Consider the following 14,730-nt stretch of genomic DNA (forward strand, 5'->3'; position numbering starts at 1 on the left):
TGCTACTTTGGTGAGTGGCATCTGGGGTCTTAAAAGCTTGCAAGTGGCCATCTAAGATGCATCAATTGGTCCCAACCACCTGGAGTAAAGAAGAATGAAGATCACCAACGACACAAGGAAAGTAGCAGCCGAAGAGACAGAAAGGACCACATAAACCAGAGACTTCATCAGCCAGAGACCAGAAAAACTAGATGGTGCCCGGCTACCACCAATGACCGCCCTGACAGGGAACACAACAGACAGTCCCTGATGAAGCAAGAGAAAGGTGGGGTGCAGAACTCAAATTCTAGTAAGAAGACCAGACTTAATGGTCTGACTGAGACTGAAGGAAGCCCAGAAAGCATGACCCCTGGATTCTCTATCAGCCCAGAACTAAAACAATTTCCAAGGCCAACTCTTCAGACAGGAATTGGACTGGACTGTAGGACATAAAGTGATACTCATGTGGAGCGTGTCTCTTAGCTCAAGTAGATACAAGAGACTAAACGGGCAGCTTCTGTCTGGAGGTGAGATGGGAAGGCAGAGAGGGTTAGGAGCTGGTTGAATGGACTTGGGGAATCAGGAGTAGAAAGGAGGAGTGTGCTCTCTAAGTATGGGGAGAGCAATTAGGGCCACATAACAATGTATGTATAAATTTTTGTATGGAAGACTAACTTGAAATGTAAACTTCGTTTGAACTACAACAATAAAAACAAATTTTTTTTCAATTTACCTTAAGTGGATTGTAAAAGAAAATTGCCTCTAAAAGAGAGGTTATGGTCCCACCTCCTTTAAAGGGCAGGAATCCTGGTGGATACATGTATTTATCTTATCTTAAATCACATTTCTTTGTAACCATATGGCTACAGATTCAGAACCATTTCTTGCCTCTGCTGATAATTTATGATTCACTCTTATGACATGCTTTGTAAAACACTATAGTGTATTTGTATTAAATTTGTCTTAAGTGGATTGTAAAGGAAAATTATCTCTAAAAGAGAGGTTATGGTCCCACCTCATTTAAAGGGAAGGTGTCCTGGTGACGAAGTGGTTAAGCACTCAGCTGCTAACCGAAAGGTTTGGCAGTTCAAACCCACCATCGGCTCTGCCAGAGAAAAGATCTGGTAATCTGCTCCAGTAAAGATTTACAGCCTGGAAACCCTATGGGGCTGTTCTACTCTGTCCTATAGGGTCACTATGAGTTGGAGTCAACTCGACAGCAGTGATTTTTTTGTTTTTTAGTTTTTCATTTAAGGGATAAAGTGGGCATTAGAATCCTGACTTTCTGATGCCAGGCCTCATTACAGGAGGGCAGGGAGGAGTAGCGGCGGGGGGAGCATAGGGCCAGGGCCTCACGTCACCAGGAGTAGTAGATTTAAACTTTTGACATTTTCCCCAAAGACAGCTATAGATAAGGTCACAAAAGTAACACTGACCAGATTGAAAGAAAAAGGCATTGTCCTGTAACTTTGAAATGAGAAAATGTTTTAAAATACCACACATTTGCTAATGATTTGGCTTTTTTTTTTTTTTTCTTGTATCTCACAGAATCACCGCACCTCTGACCTCTCCTCCCCAGTGATCTTTCCTGAGGGCCTGTTGTCTCCTTCATGTCTTTACTCAAATGTCACCATCTCAGCAAAGCAAACCTTGGCCACCCAGACTCAGATTGCAATCCAACCCCCATTCTTTCTTCCTACTTTACTTTTCTCTTTTTTTCTGTATTAGTAATTATCACTGACATACTATATATTTTACTTATAGATCTTATTGTTGGCTTCTGCATCTAAAATTTCCTCTATGAAGGCAGGAAATTCTTTTTTGTCATTTTTTTTTTTTTCGTACAAAGCTCTTTCCTAGCAGCTTGTGCAGTGCCTGGTATAGCGTAGGCCTCAGTAGACACACGTTGAATAAATACTTACACTATGGGAGATTCCTTTCAGATAAGCCAAGTGTCAGGGTCCAATAACAACTACTGGGAGGTGAAGGGCATTTGTGGGCTTGTGAAGATGGCCTCTACCTTCTGACTTTCACAAGCAAGTGAGAAATGGAGCTTGTCATGGCTCTCTAAAAGCTGAATGATCCCTATATTAGAGGCATATTGGTAAAGGAAGAGAAACATCTAATGATACTAGTGGTTCTTCTTTGAGTCATTACTTTCACTTGCTTGAAACTAAACCAAATGACAACCTAATTGTCAAGACCCCTGTTGTACAGCAGGTACGCTGTTTGTATGGGATTGACTCCAACCTCCAATTCCAGTGGTTGACCCTGCTTGACTCAATCCAATTAGTGATCGTTTCTCCCCTCCCCCTTGTCTTAATGCTTGGATGAGCCCATGACGCAATTAGGGCCAGTGAGAGTGACAGTGATTCCCGTTACTATGAAGAGCTCAGGAGATAATCTTGTGTAGTGGTTAAGGAAATGAATTCTGGACTCAGAGCTCGTAGATTAGTAATCCCAACTACGCTATTCACCAGCTGTTGGCCATGAGAAAGTTAATTAACTTCAGTTTTCTTGCCTGTAAAATAGGGAGAATAATAGTACCTACTCCACAGGGTACTAGCAATCTGCTTCCGTAAGACTGTTGTTGTTTTTAGTTGCCATCGAGTCAATTCTGACTCACCTCAACCTCGTATTACAGAGTAGTACTGCTCCATAAGGATTTATTGGCTGTAACCTTAACAGAAGCAGATCGCCAGGCCTTTTCTTCCACAGTGTCGCTGGGTGCATTTGAAATACCAGCCTTTAGGTTAGTGGTCTAGGGATCCTGCTCCATTAGATTACAGCCAATGAAAACTCTACCGAGTACAATGTTACTCTGAAATATGAGGGGGTCTCCATGAGTTGGAGTGGACTGGACGGCAATGGATTTGGTTTTGGTTTTGGGGTTGCTGAATAGACTCCTAATCTTTTTTGTTCATTTATAGTCATTTATATGTACTTATAAGGAGCCCTGGTGGCACAGTGGTTAAGCACTCAGCTGCTTACCAAAGAGTCACAGTTCCAACCCACCAGTCGCTCCTCAGGAGAAAGATGTGGCAGTCTGCTCCCATAATTCCAACATTTACAGCCTTGGAAACCCTACGGGGCAGTTCTACTCTGTCCTATAAGGTCACTATGAGTTGGAATCTACTCATCAGCACAAAACGATAACTTATGTACTTAAAATGAGAAATGTATTTGGCCTCAGCAACATTTAGCAAAGATGGGGTCAGCTGGAGAAAATGGAGTGAGGCACCTGGTTAAGATTTTTAGGAACTAGCCTGTCATTTTATTCTCTGCAAGACTTTCTGTGATTCAGTGGTTTTGCACATATTCTCATTTATGTTCTGGTTTCAGGATGAATTTCAAACATTTTTGAAAGCTGCTGGATGCAAACTTGTGGTGGTTGAGTTTTCAGCAAAATGGTGTGGTCCCTGCAAAAGAATGTGTCCTCTTATTCAGGTAAGTATCACCAGCATCTACCCCACATTTCTGGAAGGAATTTGAAGTCCCCATACATTTTTCTAGAAATTGAAGTTTGGCATTTATGAGTCATAGTTTTTTGAAGCATCCTGATTAATCTGAAGACAGTATAACCAAAAAAAAAAAAACACTAAACCCATTGCCATCGAGTGGATTCCAACTCGCAGTGACCCTATAGGACAGAGTAGAACTGCCCCACAGTGTTTCCAAGGAGCGTGTGATGGATTCAAACTGCTAATCTTTTGGTTAGCAGCCATAGCTCTTTACCACTACATCTCCAGGGTTTCCAGGAATAGATTACACGTAAACATTGTAATTGTTTTTAGCTATATAAACAGCACTATAATATAAATAAATAAACTGGCCCAATCCTTCAACCCTTTTATCAGAAGAAATCACATCTTGTATATTGCTTTCTTGTCCTTGTTCTATTTAAAATATTCTAGTAAAATATTCTATGTAGTCGAAGTCTATATTTATAGTCAGATCTTTTTTATATGCATATTGGCTTATGTTTTTTATAGTTTCCAAATTACGATTTTAATGGCTACACAATGTTTCATCTAGTTAATTTTCCTATAGCCCCACAAAAAGTTTTCCTTTTTGGGGGGTTACAAAATACTGCAAAAAGAATCTTAGGGCATTTTCTTTTTCATTTTTTCTTATTTTACACTTATTTATGTCAATTTTGTGAGATCTATTACTTCAAATCTAAAGAAGCTTTGATTCCTTGGCCTAACCGAAAATACTCTGGTTTATTTTCATTGAAGTTTCTAACATTTCAACTTTTTTTTTAATGATTTACTTTTCGTTGTTAAAAATATACACAGCAGAACATACACCAATTCAACAATTTCCACATGTGCAATTCAGCGACATTGATTACATTCTTTGAGTTGTACAACCATTCTTATCCTCCTTTTCAGAATTGTTTCTCGCCCATTAACATAAACTCACTGCCTCCTAAGCTTCCCATCTAACTTTTCCAGTTGCTATTGTGAATTTGATCCCGTACAGATAGTTCTTTAAAACAACAAGGTGCTCAAGACGGAGATTCTTTACTAGTTAAGCTAAACGATTGCTTGGTTTAAAGAAGACTTCAGGGGATATTTCTGGTTTAAGGTTTAAAGTTTAACTCAGGGCAATAGTTTCGGGAATTCATCCAGCCTCCATGGATCCAGAAATCTGGATTCCATGAGAATTTGAAATTCTATTCTACATTTTTTCCCCATTTTGATTGGGATTTTTCTATAGAATCTTTGATCAAAATGTCTAACATTTCAACTTTTTTGACTTGAACTCGAACCATCTGAATCAATTCTAATCCAAACTGCAGTTCTTAAAACACACAACTTCTGACATTAAAATGAACTTATATTCAAATTGATTGCATTCAAATTTAACAATTTTAAATTTAACAAATTTAACCTCTTTCTTGCTTCTTTTTTGTTTTGCCAAAAGGCCCTATTAGTATTAACACTAAGCTAATAGGGAATTTTTGTTCTTTTATTTTGAAGGCAATGTCTCGGCAATACCAAAATGTAATGTTTGCTAATGTGGATGTGGATGAATCTCAGGTAAGAATCTTAAAACCTTTAGTGTAGGCACTTAAAACTAAAATGCACTGTAGTTGAATAGCAATGTATCAGTGATTAAATAATTTAAAAATCAAGAAGTATTTCAACATTTGTTCTGATGACTGTAGCAAAGTTCCTCATAATGCTTTTGCATGTTTTGTATTACCAAAAAAGAAAAGTTAGCAAATATGTGACTCTCCTGCTGCCCCCCCTCCCCTCCTACACGGTGGCTGCTGACTTCACTAACCAGTCCTGACATTCTTCTCTACCTGGCCTGGACTCAGCGCCAGAATCCTTCTCGGCAGAGTTGCTCTAAGCGGCCAGCTCCAATTGGTTAAAATTAAGCTCCAAGTGAAAAATGCTTTTCACCCCCGGCAATAGGTTCAATTTCTAAATTTCTAAATAACACTGGCCCTATTCACATATGACTCACACTATGAGCTATGAGTCATGTATGAATAGGGCCACTGTTATTGTTACTTTTTCTCAATATAAATGAACAAATATTAGCTAGAATAATTTTGTGAAGACATTGTGTATAATAATGAGACACATTTTGATGGATGAAATGAGGCTGATTATTATTATGGTCTTAGTGGTGGGGAGGGAAGGGGATGGCTCCAGGGACAGGAGGGAGGGATTTCCTGGAATTCCTTGTGATGTTTTAAAAGATTCCACAAAAACCATAATATGTAACACGAGGAAAGTGAGGTATAGTAAAATGTCTATAATACATTGAATTAGATTTTAGAAATTGATCCATAACCTATAGCAGGGGTGAAAAGCGTTTTTCACTTGGAGCTCAATTTTAACCAATTGGCATTGGCTACTTAGAGCAACTCCGCTGAGAAGGATTCTGGGGCTGGGTTCAGGCCAGGCAGTGAAGAATGTCAGAATTGACTTGATGGCAACAAATGTTTGGTTTTATTCATATATGTATTAAGAGCCCTGGTGGCGCAGTGGTTAAGCACTCAGCTGCTAACCCAAAGGTTGGCGGTTTCAAGGCACCAGCCCATTCCACGGGAGAAAGATGTGGCAGTTTGCTCTGGTAAAGATTACAGTCTTGGAAACCCTATGGGGCAGTTCTACTCTGTCCTATAGTGTTGCTATGAGTCGGATTTGACTCGATGGCAATCAGTTTGATTTTTGGTATTCATATGTTAGATTGAATTTGAGCTTTAGAATGAAAGAAACTTGTTCTCCCAGCTCTGCTCTTTAATAGTTTTGTGACCTGTTATCATTTAACCTCAATAAGCTTCAGGATAATATTACATAATAGAAGATAAAATGAGATAAAATACATAAAATACATGGCATAGTGCCTGGAACATAGTAGAAGTTCCGCCTCTTCGTTTCTTTCAGGCTTTCTTAAAGTGTGAGAGTATTTGATTGCCCTTTAAACTGAATCATGTACTAAATATTCAGAATACATGTCTAGGGTCATTATCTCCCCCCCTTTTTTTTTTAATAGCTTTATTAAGATATATTCCCATAACATACAATTCACTCATGTAAAGTGTACAACCCAATGGTTTTTAGTATAGTCACAGAGCTGTACAACCATCACCACAATCAATTTTGGAATCTATTCATCACCTCAAAAAGAAACCTGTGCCCTTTAGCAGTTACCCCTAATTCCCTCCACCACCTCCTCCACCCACCTCCAGGTAACCACTGATCTACTTTCTATCTCCATAGATGTGCCTATCCTGATTATTTCATATAAATGGAATCATACAACATGTGGTCCTTTGTGACTGGCTTCTCTCACTTAGCATAATGTTTTCAAGTTTCATCCGTGTTATAGCATGTATCAGAACTTCATTTCTTTTTATTGCTGAATAGTATTCCATTGTATGGATATACTGCATTTTGTTAAACCACTCATCAGTTGATGGACATTTGGGTTATTTTCATTTTCTGGTTATTATGAATAAGGCTGCTATAAACATCTGAGTACAGGTTTTTTTGTGTGGCTATACGTTTTTATTTCTCTTGGGTACATACATAGGAGTAGAGTTGTTGGGTCATACGGTAACTCTTGAAGCCCTGGTGGCGCAGTGGTTAAGAGCTCTGCTGCTAACCAAAAGTTCAGCAGTTTGAATCCACCAGCCACTCCTTGGAAATCCTGTGGGGGCAATTCTACTCTGTCCTTATAGGGTCACTATGAGTCGGAATTGACTCGACGACAAAGCGTTTGTTTTTTGTTTTTTTTTTTTTGGCTTTATAGTGACTCTATGTTTAACCGTTTGAGGAACTGACAGACTGTTTTCCAAAGTGGCTGAACCATTTTAGATTCCCATCAGTAGTGTATGAGGGTTACAATTTCTCAACATCCTCGCCAACACTTGTTATTATCTGTCTTTTCGATTATAGTTTTTTATCTTTTAAGGTGAAACAGAATGCACAATTTTCCCTCCTGATATTTATTTATTAGTTGTTGTCTTTGTTGTGGTAACAAAAACTATAAATAAGTGTGTGTGTGTGTGTGTGTGTGTGTGTGTGTGTGTTGCTGTGGTGGGGAGAGATTTAGTGCCAATAAAATGATAGGTATATTAGAGAAAGCTCAATTCTGTTGATCCTGTGGGTAGCTCATTTTCTTTTGACTCCTAAATAAGATAAACAAAAACTGACATTTGAAAGCAGAGTGGAATGGATTAAAACAATTAAGATTTGAGATGATTTTCTTGTCTATTGGTATCAAATCTTTCAAAAAGATAGGCAAAGAAGTAGGGTTTAAAAGAAAGAAATGTGTAAGCCTTACTGAAAATGCTAGACTAGTATATTGCCCCATGCATCAAGTGTGAGGTGTAATAAAAATACCTTAACTCTTTCCTATTTTTTGTAACATGCTATCCCCATACTGGGTCCCACTGGAGCATCTCTACAAGCTTTCACAGGTCTTTTAAATAGAGTTCATTCAGCCTTTCAGCATTCCCTCTGTCTCAGCCTCCATCTCTCACCTTTTCCTTAGAGCCCTGGAATGGAAGAGCCCAGCAATACTGGGAATAGTCATCTTCTATTGTAACATACTTGGAGACTTTGAGGGTATGTTAAAAAAACTCTTGGCAGGAGAATCCATAAAGTATCAGGTCTCCCTGGGCTTTCAAACTTGCCACCTAAGAAGTCACCAAGCAACATGCTTGGTACAGACAGAGAACATGCAAAACTGTGACTTCATGCCATTTCTTTTCTTTCCCAGGATTTGGCCCAAACGTGTAACATCAAAATAATACCCACATTTCAGATGTTCAAGAAAGCCCAAAAGGTATGTTTCCATGGTAACTGGCAGGGTTGAACTGGGTTATAGGACGATCAGAGTCTAAAAAAAAACACCTGGAGTACCCTGAATGGATAAAACAACTGCATTTATTTGTAACATTTAGGAATGTAATTCATGGTTTTTGAACTTTACATACTGACAAGGGGTTAAAAAAATGCATAGAAATGGATAATGGTCAGGTGGGGCCAAGATGGTGGAGTAGTCAGATGCTTCCGGTGGTCCCTCTTACAACAAAGACTCAAAAAAAACAAGTGAATTGATTATATGTAACAATTATATATGAGACCTGAACATCAAAGACAAAGTTGAAGAATCAGACTGAGTGGCAGGGGGAGGGAGAGACGATTCAAAAGCAGCAAGGAGTTGCCAGACCTGACCTGGTGGGAACCGGCACCCTGCGGGCCTGATCAGCTGGTGTGCATGGTGAGGCAGGCAGTGGCATTCGAGACATGTTTTCCACGTCAGGAGAGACCGAGCAGCAGAGAGTTACTCATGCCTCTGGAACCAGTAAATAGCTGCCCTCAACTGGCAAAAGATAAGTACATGCGTCTAACCTACTGCGGGACCAAAAAACACCCCATCTGAAAGAAACTCTCTCCCATTTATCTGCTCCCTTCCTGCTGGGCACTGGGTCCCACCGGCTTCAGCAATTGCCCTGTCACCTGGGCCAGAAGTAGGACCCAACATGTGCCCTGAGCCATTCTCCCCACCTTGGAGAGGGAACAAATTAACAAACAGGAAAAAATAATCTGCCAGCTCCCCTAAGCTGGGAAATCAGGGAAGGCACAGCTCCCTAGGCATAGGCATAAGAAGTCCACAGACTTTGAATGCCTTTCATCTCTGCATAGACCTGTGTGAGAATAGGCCCTCATTATCACAGTATAACAGTACAACAGGGTATATACCTGAAGCCTAACTTCAACTATATCAGCTATATGGTGGAGTGGCAGGTACATGACATTTGACACTGCCCTGCCCATTAAGCAGAGTCTTCACCTACCAACATCAGGGGCCTGAGGAGTGGTGGCTCCACCCACAGCAGCAAGCCACCTGTGACAGGGAATCAAGAATAAGTGGTTCCTCCGAGTTCTCACAGCCAACAGCATTGGATGCCCATAGTCCAGCTGCAAAACCCACCCACCTACGCACTCTAGGGAACAGGGACACACTTTCCTCCCAGACACTCAGGGGCAGCTGTCAGCCTCCTGCCTTGCTCAGCACATGACCCCCTACTGCAACCAGATATCTGTGCCTACACCAGTCACCCGTGCCTGTCTAGGACTGTAGGTGAGAGCCTGCACCACACACTTGGTGACTGACTACCTGGACACCTGAGCTGAATCCATACAAGATTATCACCACCCTTATTCAACATTGTGCTGGAGGTCCCAGCCAGAGCAATTAGGCTAGAAAAAGAAATAAAGAGCATCCAGATTGGTAAGGAAGAAGTCAAAATATCTCTATATGCAAATGATACGATCTTACGCACAGAAAACCCCAAAGAATCCACAAGAAAACTACTGGAACTAATAGAAGATTTCAGCAAAGTATCAGGATACAATATAAACATACAAAAATCATTTGGATTCCTCTACGCCAACAAAGAGAACTTCCAAGAGGAAATCACCAAATCAATACCATTTACACTAGCCCCCAAGAAGATAAAATCTTAGGAATATATCTAACCAGAGACTTAAAAGACCTATACAATTAAAACTATAAGACATTACTGCAAGAAACCAAAAGACACCTACATAAGTGGAAAAACAAACCTTGCTCACAGATAGGAAAACTCAACATTGTGAAAATATCTATTCTACCCAAAGAGATCTATACATACAATGCAATCCTGATCCAAAGTCCAAAGGCATTTTTTAATGAGACAGAGAAACAAATCACCAACTTCATATGGAAAGGCAAGAGGCCCTGGATAAGTAAAGCATTACTGAAGAAGAACAAAGTGGAAGCCTCACACTATCTGATTTTAGAACCTATTATACCACCACGGTAGTTGAAACAGCCTAGTACTGGTACAACAACAGATAAATAGACCGATGAAACAGAATGGAGAATCCAGACATAAATTCATCTCCCTATGAGCATCTGATATTTGACAAAGGCCCAAAGTCTGTTAATTGGGGAAAAGACAGTCTCTTTAACAAATGGCGCTGGCATAACTGGATATTCATCTGCAAAAAACTGAAACAAGACCCATAGCTCACACCATGAACAAAAACTAACTCAAAATGGATCAATTATGGAAGAAAAAATAGGGACAATGCTAGGAGCCGTAATACATGGCATAGGCAGAATACAAAATATTACTAACAAAGCACAAACACCAGAAGAGAAACTAGATAACTGGGAGCTCCTAAAAATCAAACACTTAAGCTCATCAAAAGACTTCACCAAAAGTGTGAAAAGTCTACCTACAGACTGGGAAAAAAATTTTGGCTATGACAAATCCCATCAGCATCTAATCTCTAAAATCTACAAGATACTGCAAAACCTCAACAACAAAAAGACAAATAGCCTTATTAAAAAATGGGCAAAGGGGCAGAAAAAACACTAAATAGACAATAGATAAGTCGTAACTTTGGTGAAGGGTAGGACAGTACACAATACTGGGGAAGCCAGTACAACTTGTACAAGGCAAGGTCATGGAAGCTCCATAGACACATCTAAACTCCCTGAGGGACTGAATTACTGAGCTGAGGGCTGTTGGGACCATGTTCTCAGAGAACATCTATCTCAACTGGCATAACATAGTTTATAAAGAAAATGTTCTACATTCTACCTTGGTGAGTAGCATCAGGGGTCTTAAAAGCTTGTGAGCACCCATCGAAGATACTCCACTGGTTTCACTCCTTTGGGAGCAAGGGAGAATGAAGAAAACAAGATACAAGGGAAAGATTCGTCCAAAGGATTAATGGACCACAACTACCACGGCCTCCACCAGACTGAGTCCAGAAGAACTAGATTGCGCCCGGCTACCACCACTGACTGCTCTGACAGAGATCACAATAGAGGGTCCCAGACAGAGCTGGAGGAAAGTGTAGAATAAAATTCTAACTCACAAAAAAAAGATCAGACTTACTGGCCTAACAGAGACTGTAGAAACCCTGAGAGGATGGCCCCTGGACACCCTTTTAGCTCCGTAACGAAGTCACTCCCGAAGTTTACCCTTCAGCCAAAGTTTAGACAGGCCCATAAAACAAAATGAGATTAAAAGGGTACAACGGCCCAGGGACAAAGACTAGAAGGCAGGGGACAGGAAAGCTGGTAATAGGGAACCCAAGGTCGAGAAGGGACAGTCTTGACATGTCATGGGGCTGTTAAACAATGTCATAAAACAATATGTGTACTGTTTAATGAGAAACTAGTTTGTTCTGTAAACCTTCATCTAAAGTACAATAAAATAAAATAAAAATAATAGGCAAAGGATACGAACAGGCATTTCACCAAAGAAGACATTCAGGTGACTATTGGATACATGAGGAAATGCTCACGATCATTAGCCATTAGAGAAGTGCAAATCAAAACTACAATGAGATACCATGTCACTCCAATAAGGCTAGCATTAATCCAAAACACACAAAATAATAAATGCTGGAGAAGATGTGGAGAGACTGGAACACTTATACACTGTTGGTGGAAATGTAAAATGGTACAACCACTTTGGAAATTGATTTGGCACTTCTTTAAAAAGCTAGAAATAGAAGTACCATACGATCCAGCAATCCCACTCCTTAAAATATATCCTAGAGAAATAAGAGCCATCACACGAATAGATATATGCACACCCATGTTCATTGCAGCACTGTTCACAATAGGAAAAACATGGAAACAACCTAGGTGCCCATCAACAGACGAACGGATAAACAAATTATGGTATATTCATACAACGGAATCCTACCCAGTAATAAAGAACAAAGATGAATCCAAGAAACATCTCATAACATGGATGAATCTGGAAGGCACTATGCTGAGTGAAGTTAGTCAGATGCAAAACAGCAAATATTGTGTGAGACCACTATTATAAGAACTCAAGAAAAGTTTTAAACACAGAAGAAAACATTCTTTGATGGTTACATGGGTGGGAGGGAGGGAGAGGAGTATTCACTAACTAGATAGTCAATAAGAATTATCTTAGGTGAAGGGAAGGACAACACACAATACAGGGGAAATCAGCACAACTGGACTAAACCAAAAGCTAAGAAGTTTCCTGAATACAGCCACTTTGAGGGACAGAGTAGCAGAGGCAGGGGCAGGGGTCTGGGGACCGTGGTTTCAGGGGACATCTAGGTCAATTGGCATAATAGAGTTTATTAAGAAAATGTTCTCCATCCCACTTTGGTGAGTGGTGTCTGGGGTCTTAAAAGCTAGTGAGAGGCTATCTAAGATGCATCAATTGGCCCCAAACTGCCTCGACCAAGGAATAATGAAGAACACCAAAGACACAAGGAAAATATTAGCCCAAGAAACAGAAAGGGCCACATAAACCAGAGATTCCATCAGCCTGAGACCAGAGGAACTAGATGGTGCCTGTCTACCACCAACGACCACCCTGACAGGGAACAAAACAGAGAGTCCCTGACGGAGCAGGAGAAAAGTAGGGTGCAGAACTCAAATTTTAGTAAAAAGACCAGACTTAATGGTCTGACTGAGACCCTAGAAGACATGGTCTCCTGACTGTCTGTTAGCCCAGAACTGAAACCATTCCCAAAGCCAACTCTTCAGGCAATGATTACACTGGTCTATAAGACATAAAATGATACTCGTGAAGAGCGTGCTTCTTAGCTCAAGTAGATACATGAGATTAAATGGGCCGCTCCTGTCCAGAGGCGAGATGAGAAGGCAGGAAGGGACAGGAGATGAATGGACACGGGAAATCCAGGGTGGAAAGGAGGAGTGTGCTGTCACATTATAGGGAGAGCAACTAGGGTCACATAACAATGTATGTATGAATTTTTGTATGAGAAACTAACTTGAACTGTAAAATTTCACTTAAAACACAATTTAAAAATAAAAATGGAAAGACAATTACCGGAACCATTAAAAAAAAAAAAGAAATAGATAATGGTGATGGTTGAACAATATGATGAACATAATTGTCACTAAATTGTACATGTTTAGAATGTTGGAATGGCAAATGTTTTGTTACATATACATTTACCACAATAAAAAAAATTCTTGAATTATGATAAATCTCCCCACTCAGACCATCTGAGGTGTCCAAACCCATAAGAATTATCCCACTATTACCCCTACCCTGAGGCAGAACCATCAAAAAATAATCTTACAGAGAAGGACATGGTGAAGTTCTCACTCGAATGTATACAAGTTGTTAATAATACTTGGGAAAATGTTAATAAAAAACTACCAAAGGAAAAATTGGGGAACAGATAAGGGTGATGGTTGAACAACACGATGAACAACATTAATGTCACTAAACTGTACAGGTGAAGACTGTTGAAATGGCAGATGTTTTATTACATACATATTTACCACAATAAAACGTATTAAAAACTGGATATCCATCTGTAAAAAAATGAAACAGGACCCATACCTCACACCATACACAAAAACTAACTCTAAATGGATCAGAGACCTAAACGTAAAACTTAAACTATAAAGATCATGGAAGGGAAAATAGGGACAACACTAGGAGTCCTAATACATGGCATAAATAAAATACAAACTGTAACTAACAATGCACAAACACCAGAAGATAAACTAGATAAATGGGAGCTCTGAAAAATTAAACATTTATGCTCATCTAAAGATTCCACCAAAAGAGTAAAAAGGGAACCTACAGACTGGGAAAAAAAATTTGGCTATGACAAAGGTCTAATTTCTAAAATTGATAAAATACTTCAACATCTCAACAACAAAAAGACAAATAATCCAACTAAAAAATGGGCAAAAGATATGAACAGACACTTCACCAAAGAAGACATTCAGGCAGCTAACAGACACATTAAAGAAATCCAAATCAAAACTACAATGAGATACCATCTCACCCTAACGTTACTGGCATGAATCAAAAAAAAAAAAAACAGAAAATAATAAATGTAGGAGAGGCTGTGGGGAGATTGGAACTCTTATGCACTGGTGGTGGGAATGCAAAATGGTACAACCATTTTGTATGGGGCTTCCTTAAAAAGCTAGAAATAGAAATACCATACAATCCAGCTCTCCCACTCCTAGGAATATATCCTAGAGAATACAAACTGTAACTAACAACACACAAACCCCAATAGATAAGCTAGATAACTGGGATCTTCTAAAAATCAAACACCTATGCTCTTCAAAGCCTTCACCAAAAGAGTAAAAAGAGAACCTCTAGACTGGGAAAAAATTTTTGGACAGTACAAGTCGGACAAAGGTCTAATCTCCATAATCTACAAGAAAATCCAACAC

The 14,730-nt window shown here is 39.6% G+C and overlaps 1 protein-coding gene across 1 annotated transcript in view; it reads left to right on the forward strand.

Annotated features, from left to right (window-relative positions):
- The window catches only part of TXNDC8 (thioredoxin domain containing 8), an 11,368-nt gene extending 2,993 nt beyond the window's left edge, over positions 1 to 8,375 (forward strand). The window contains exons 2-4 of the mRNA XM_023727404.1: positions 3,322 to 3,426; positions 4,965 to 5,024; positions 8,227 to 8,375. Of these exons, the coding sequence (XP_023583172.1) occupies positions 3,322 to 3,426; positions 4,965 to 5,024; positions 8,227 to 8,322 (261 nt within the window). The 3' untranslated portion in view covers positions 8,323 to 8,375. The remainder of the gene's footprint in view (positions 1 to 3,321; positions 3,427 to 4,964; positions 5,025 to 8,226) is intronic.
- The last annotated feature ends 6,355 nt before the right edge of the window (positions 8,376 to 14,730 follow it).

This window comes from Trichechus manatus, unplaced genomic scaffold (genome assembly GCF_000243295.1).
Source record: "Trichechus manatus latirostris isolate Lorelei unplaced genomic scaffold, TriManLat1.0 scaffold00016, whole genome shotgun sequence".
Classification (NCBI taxonomy): Eukaryota; Metazoa; Chordata; class Mammalia; order Sirenia; family Trichechidae; genus Trichechus; species Trichechus manatus.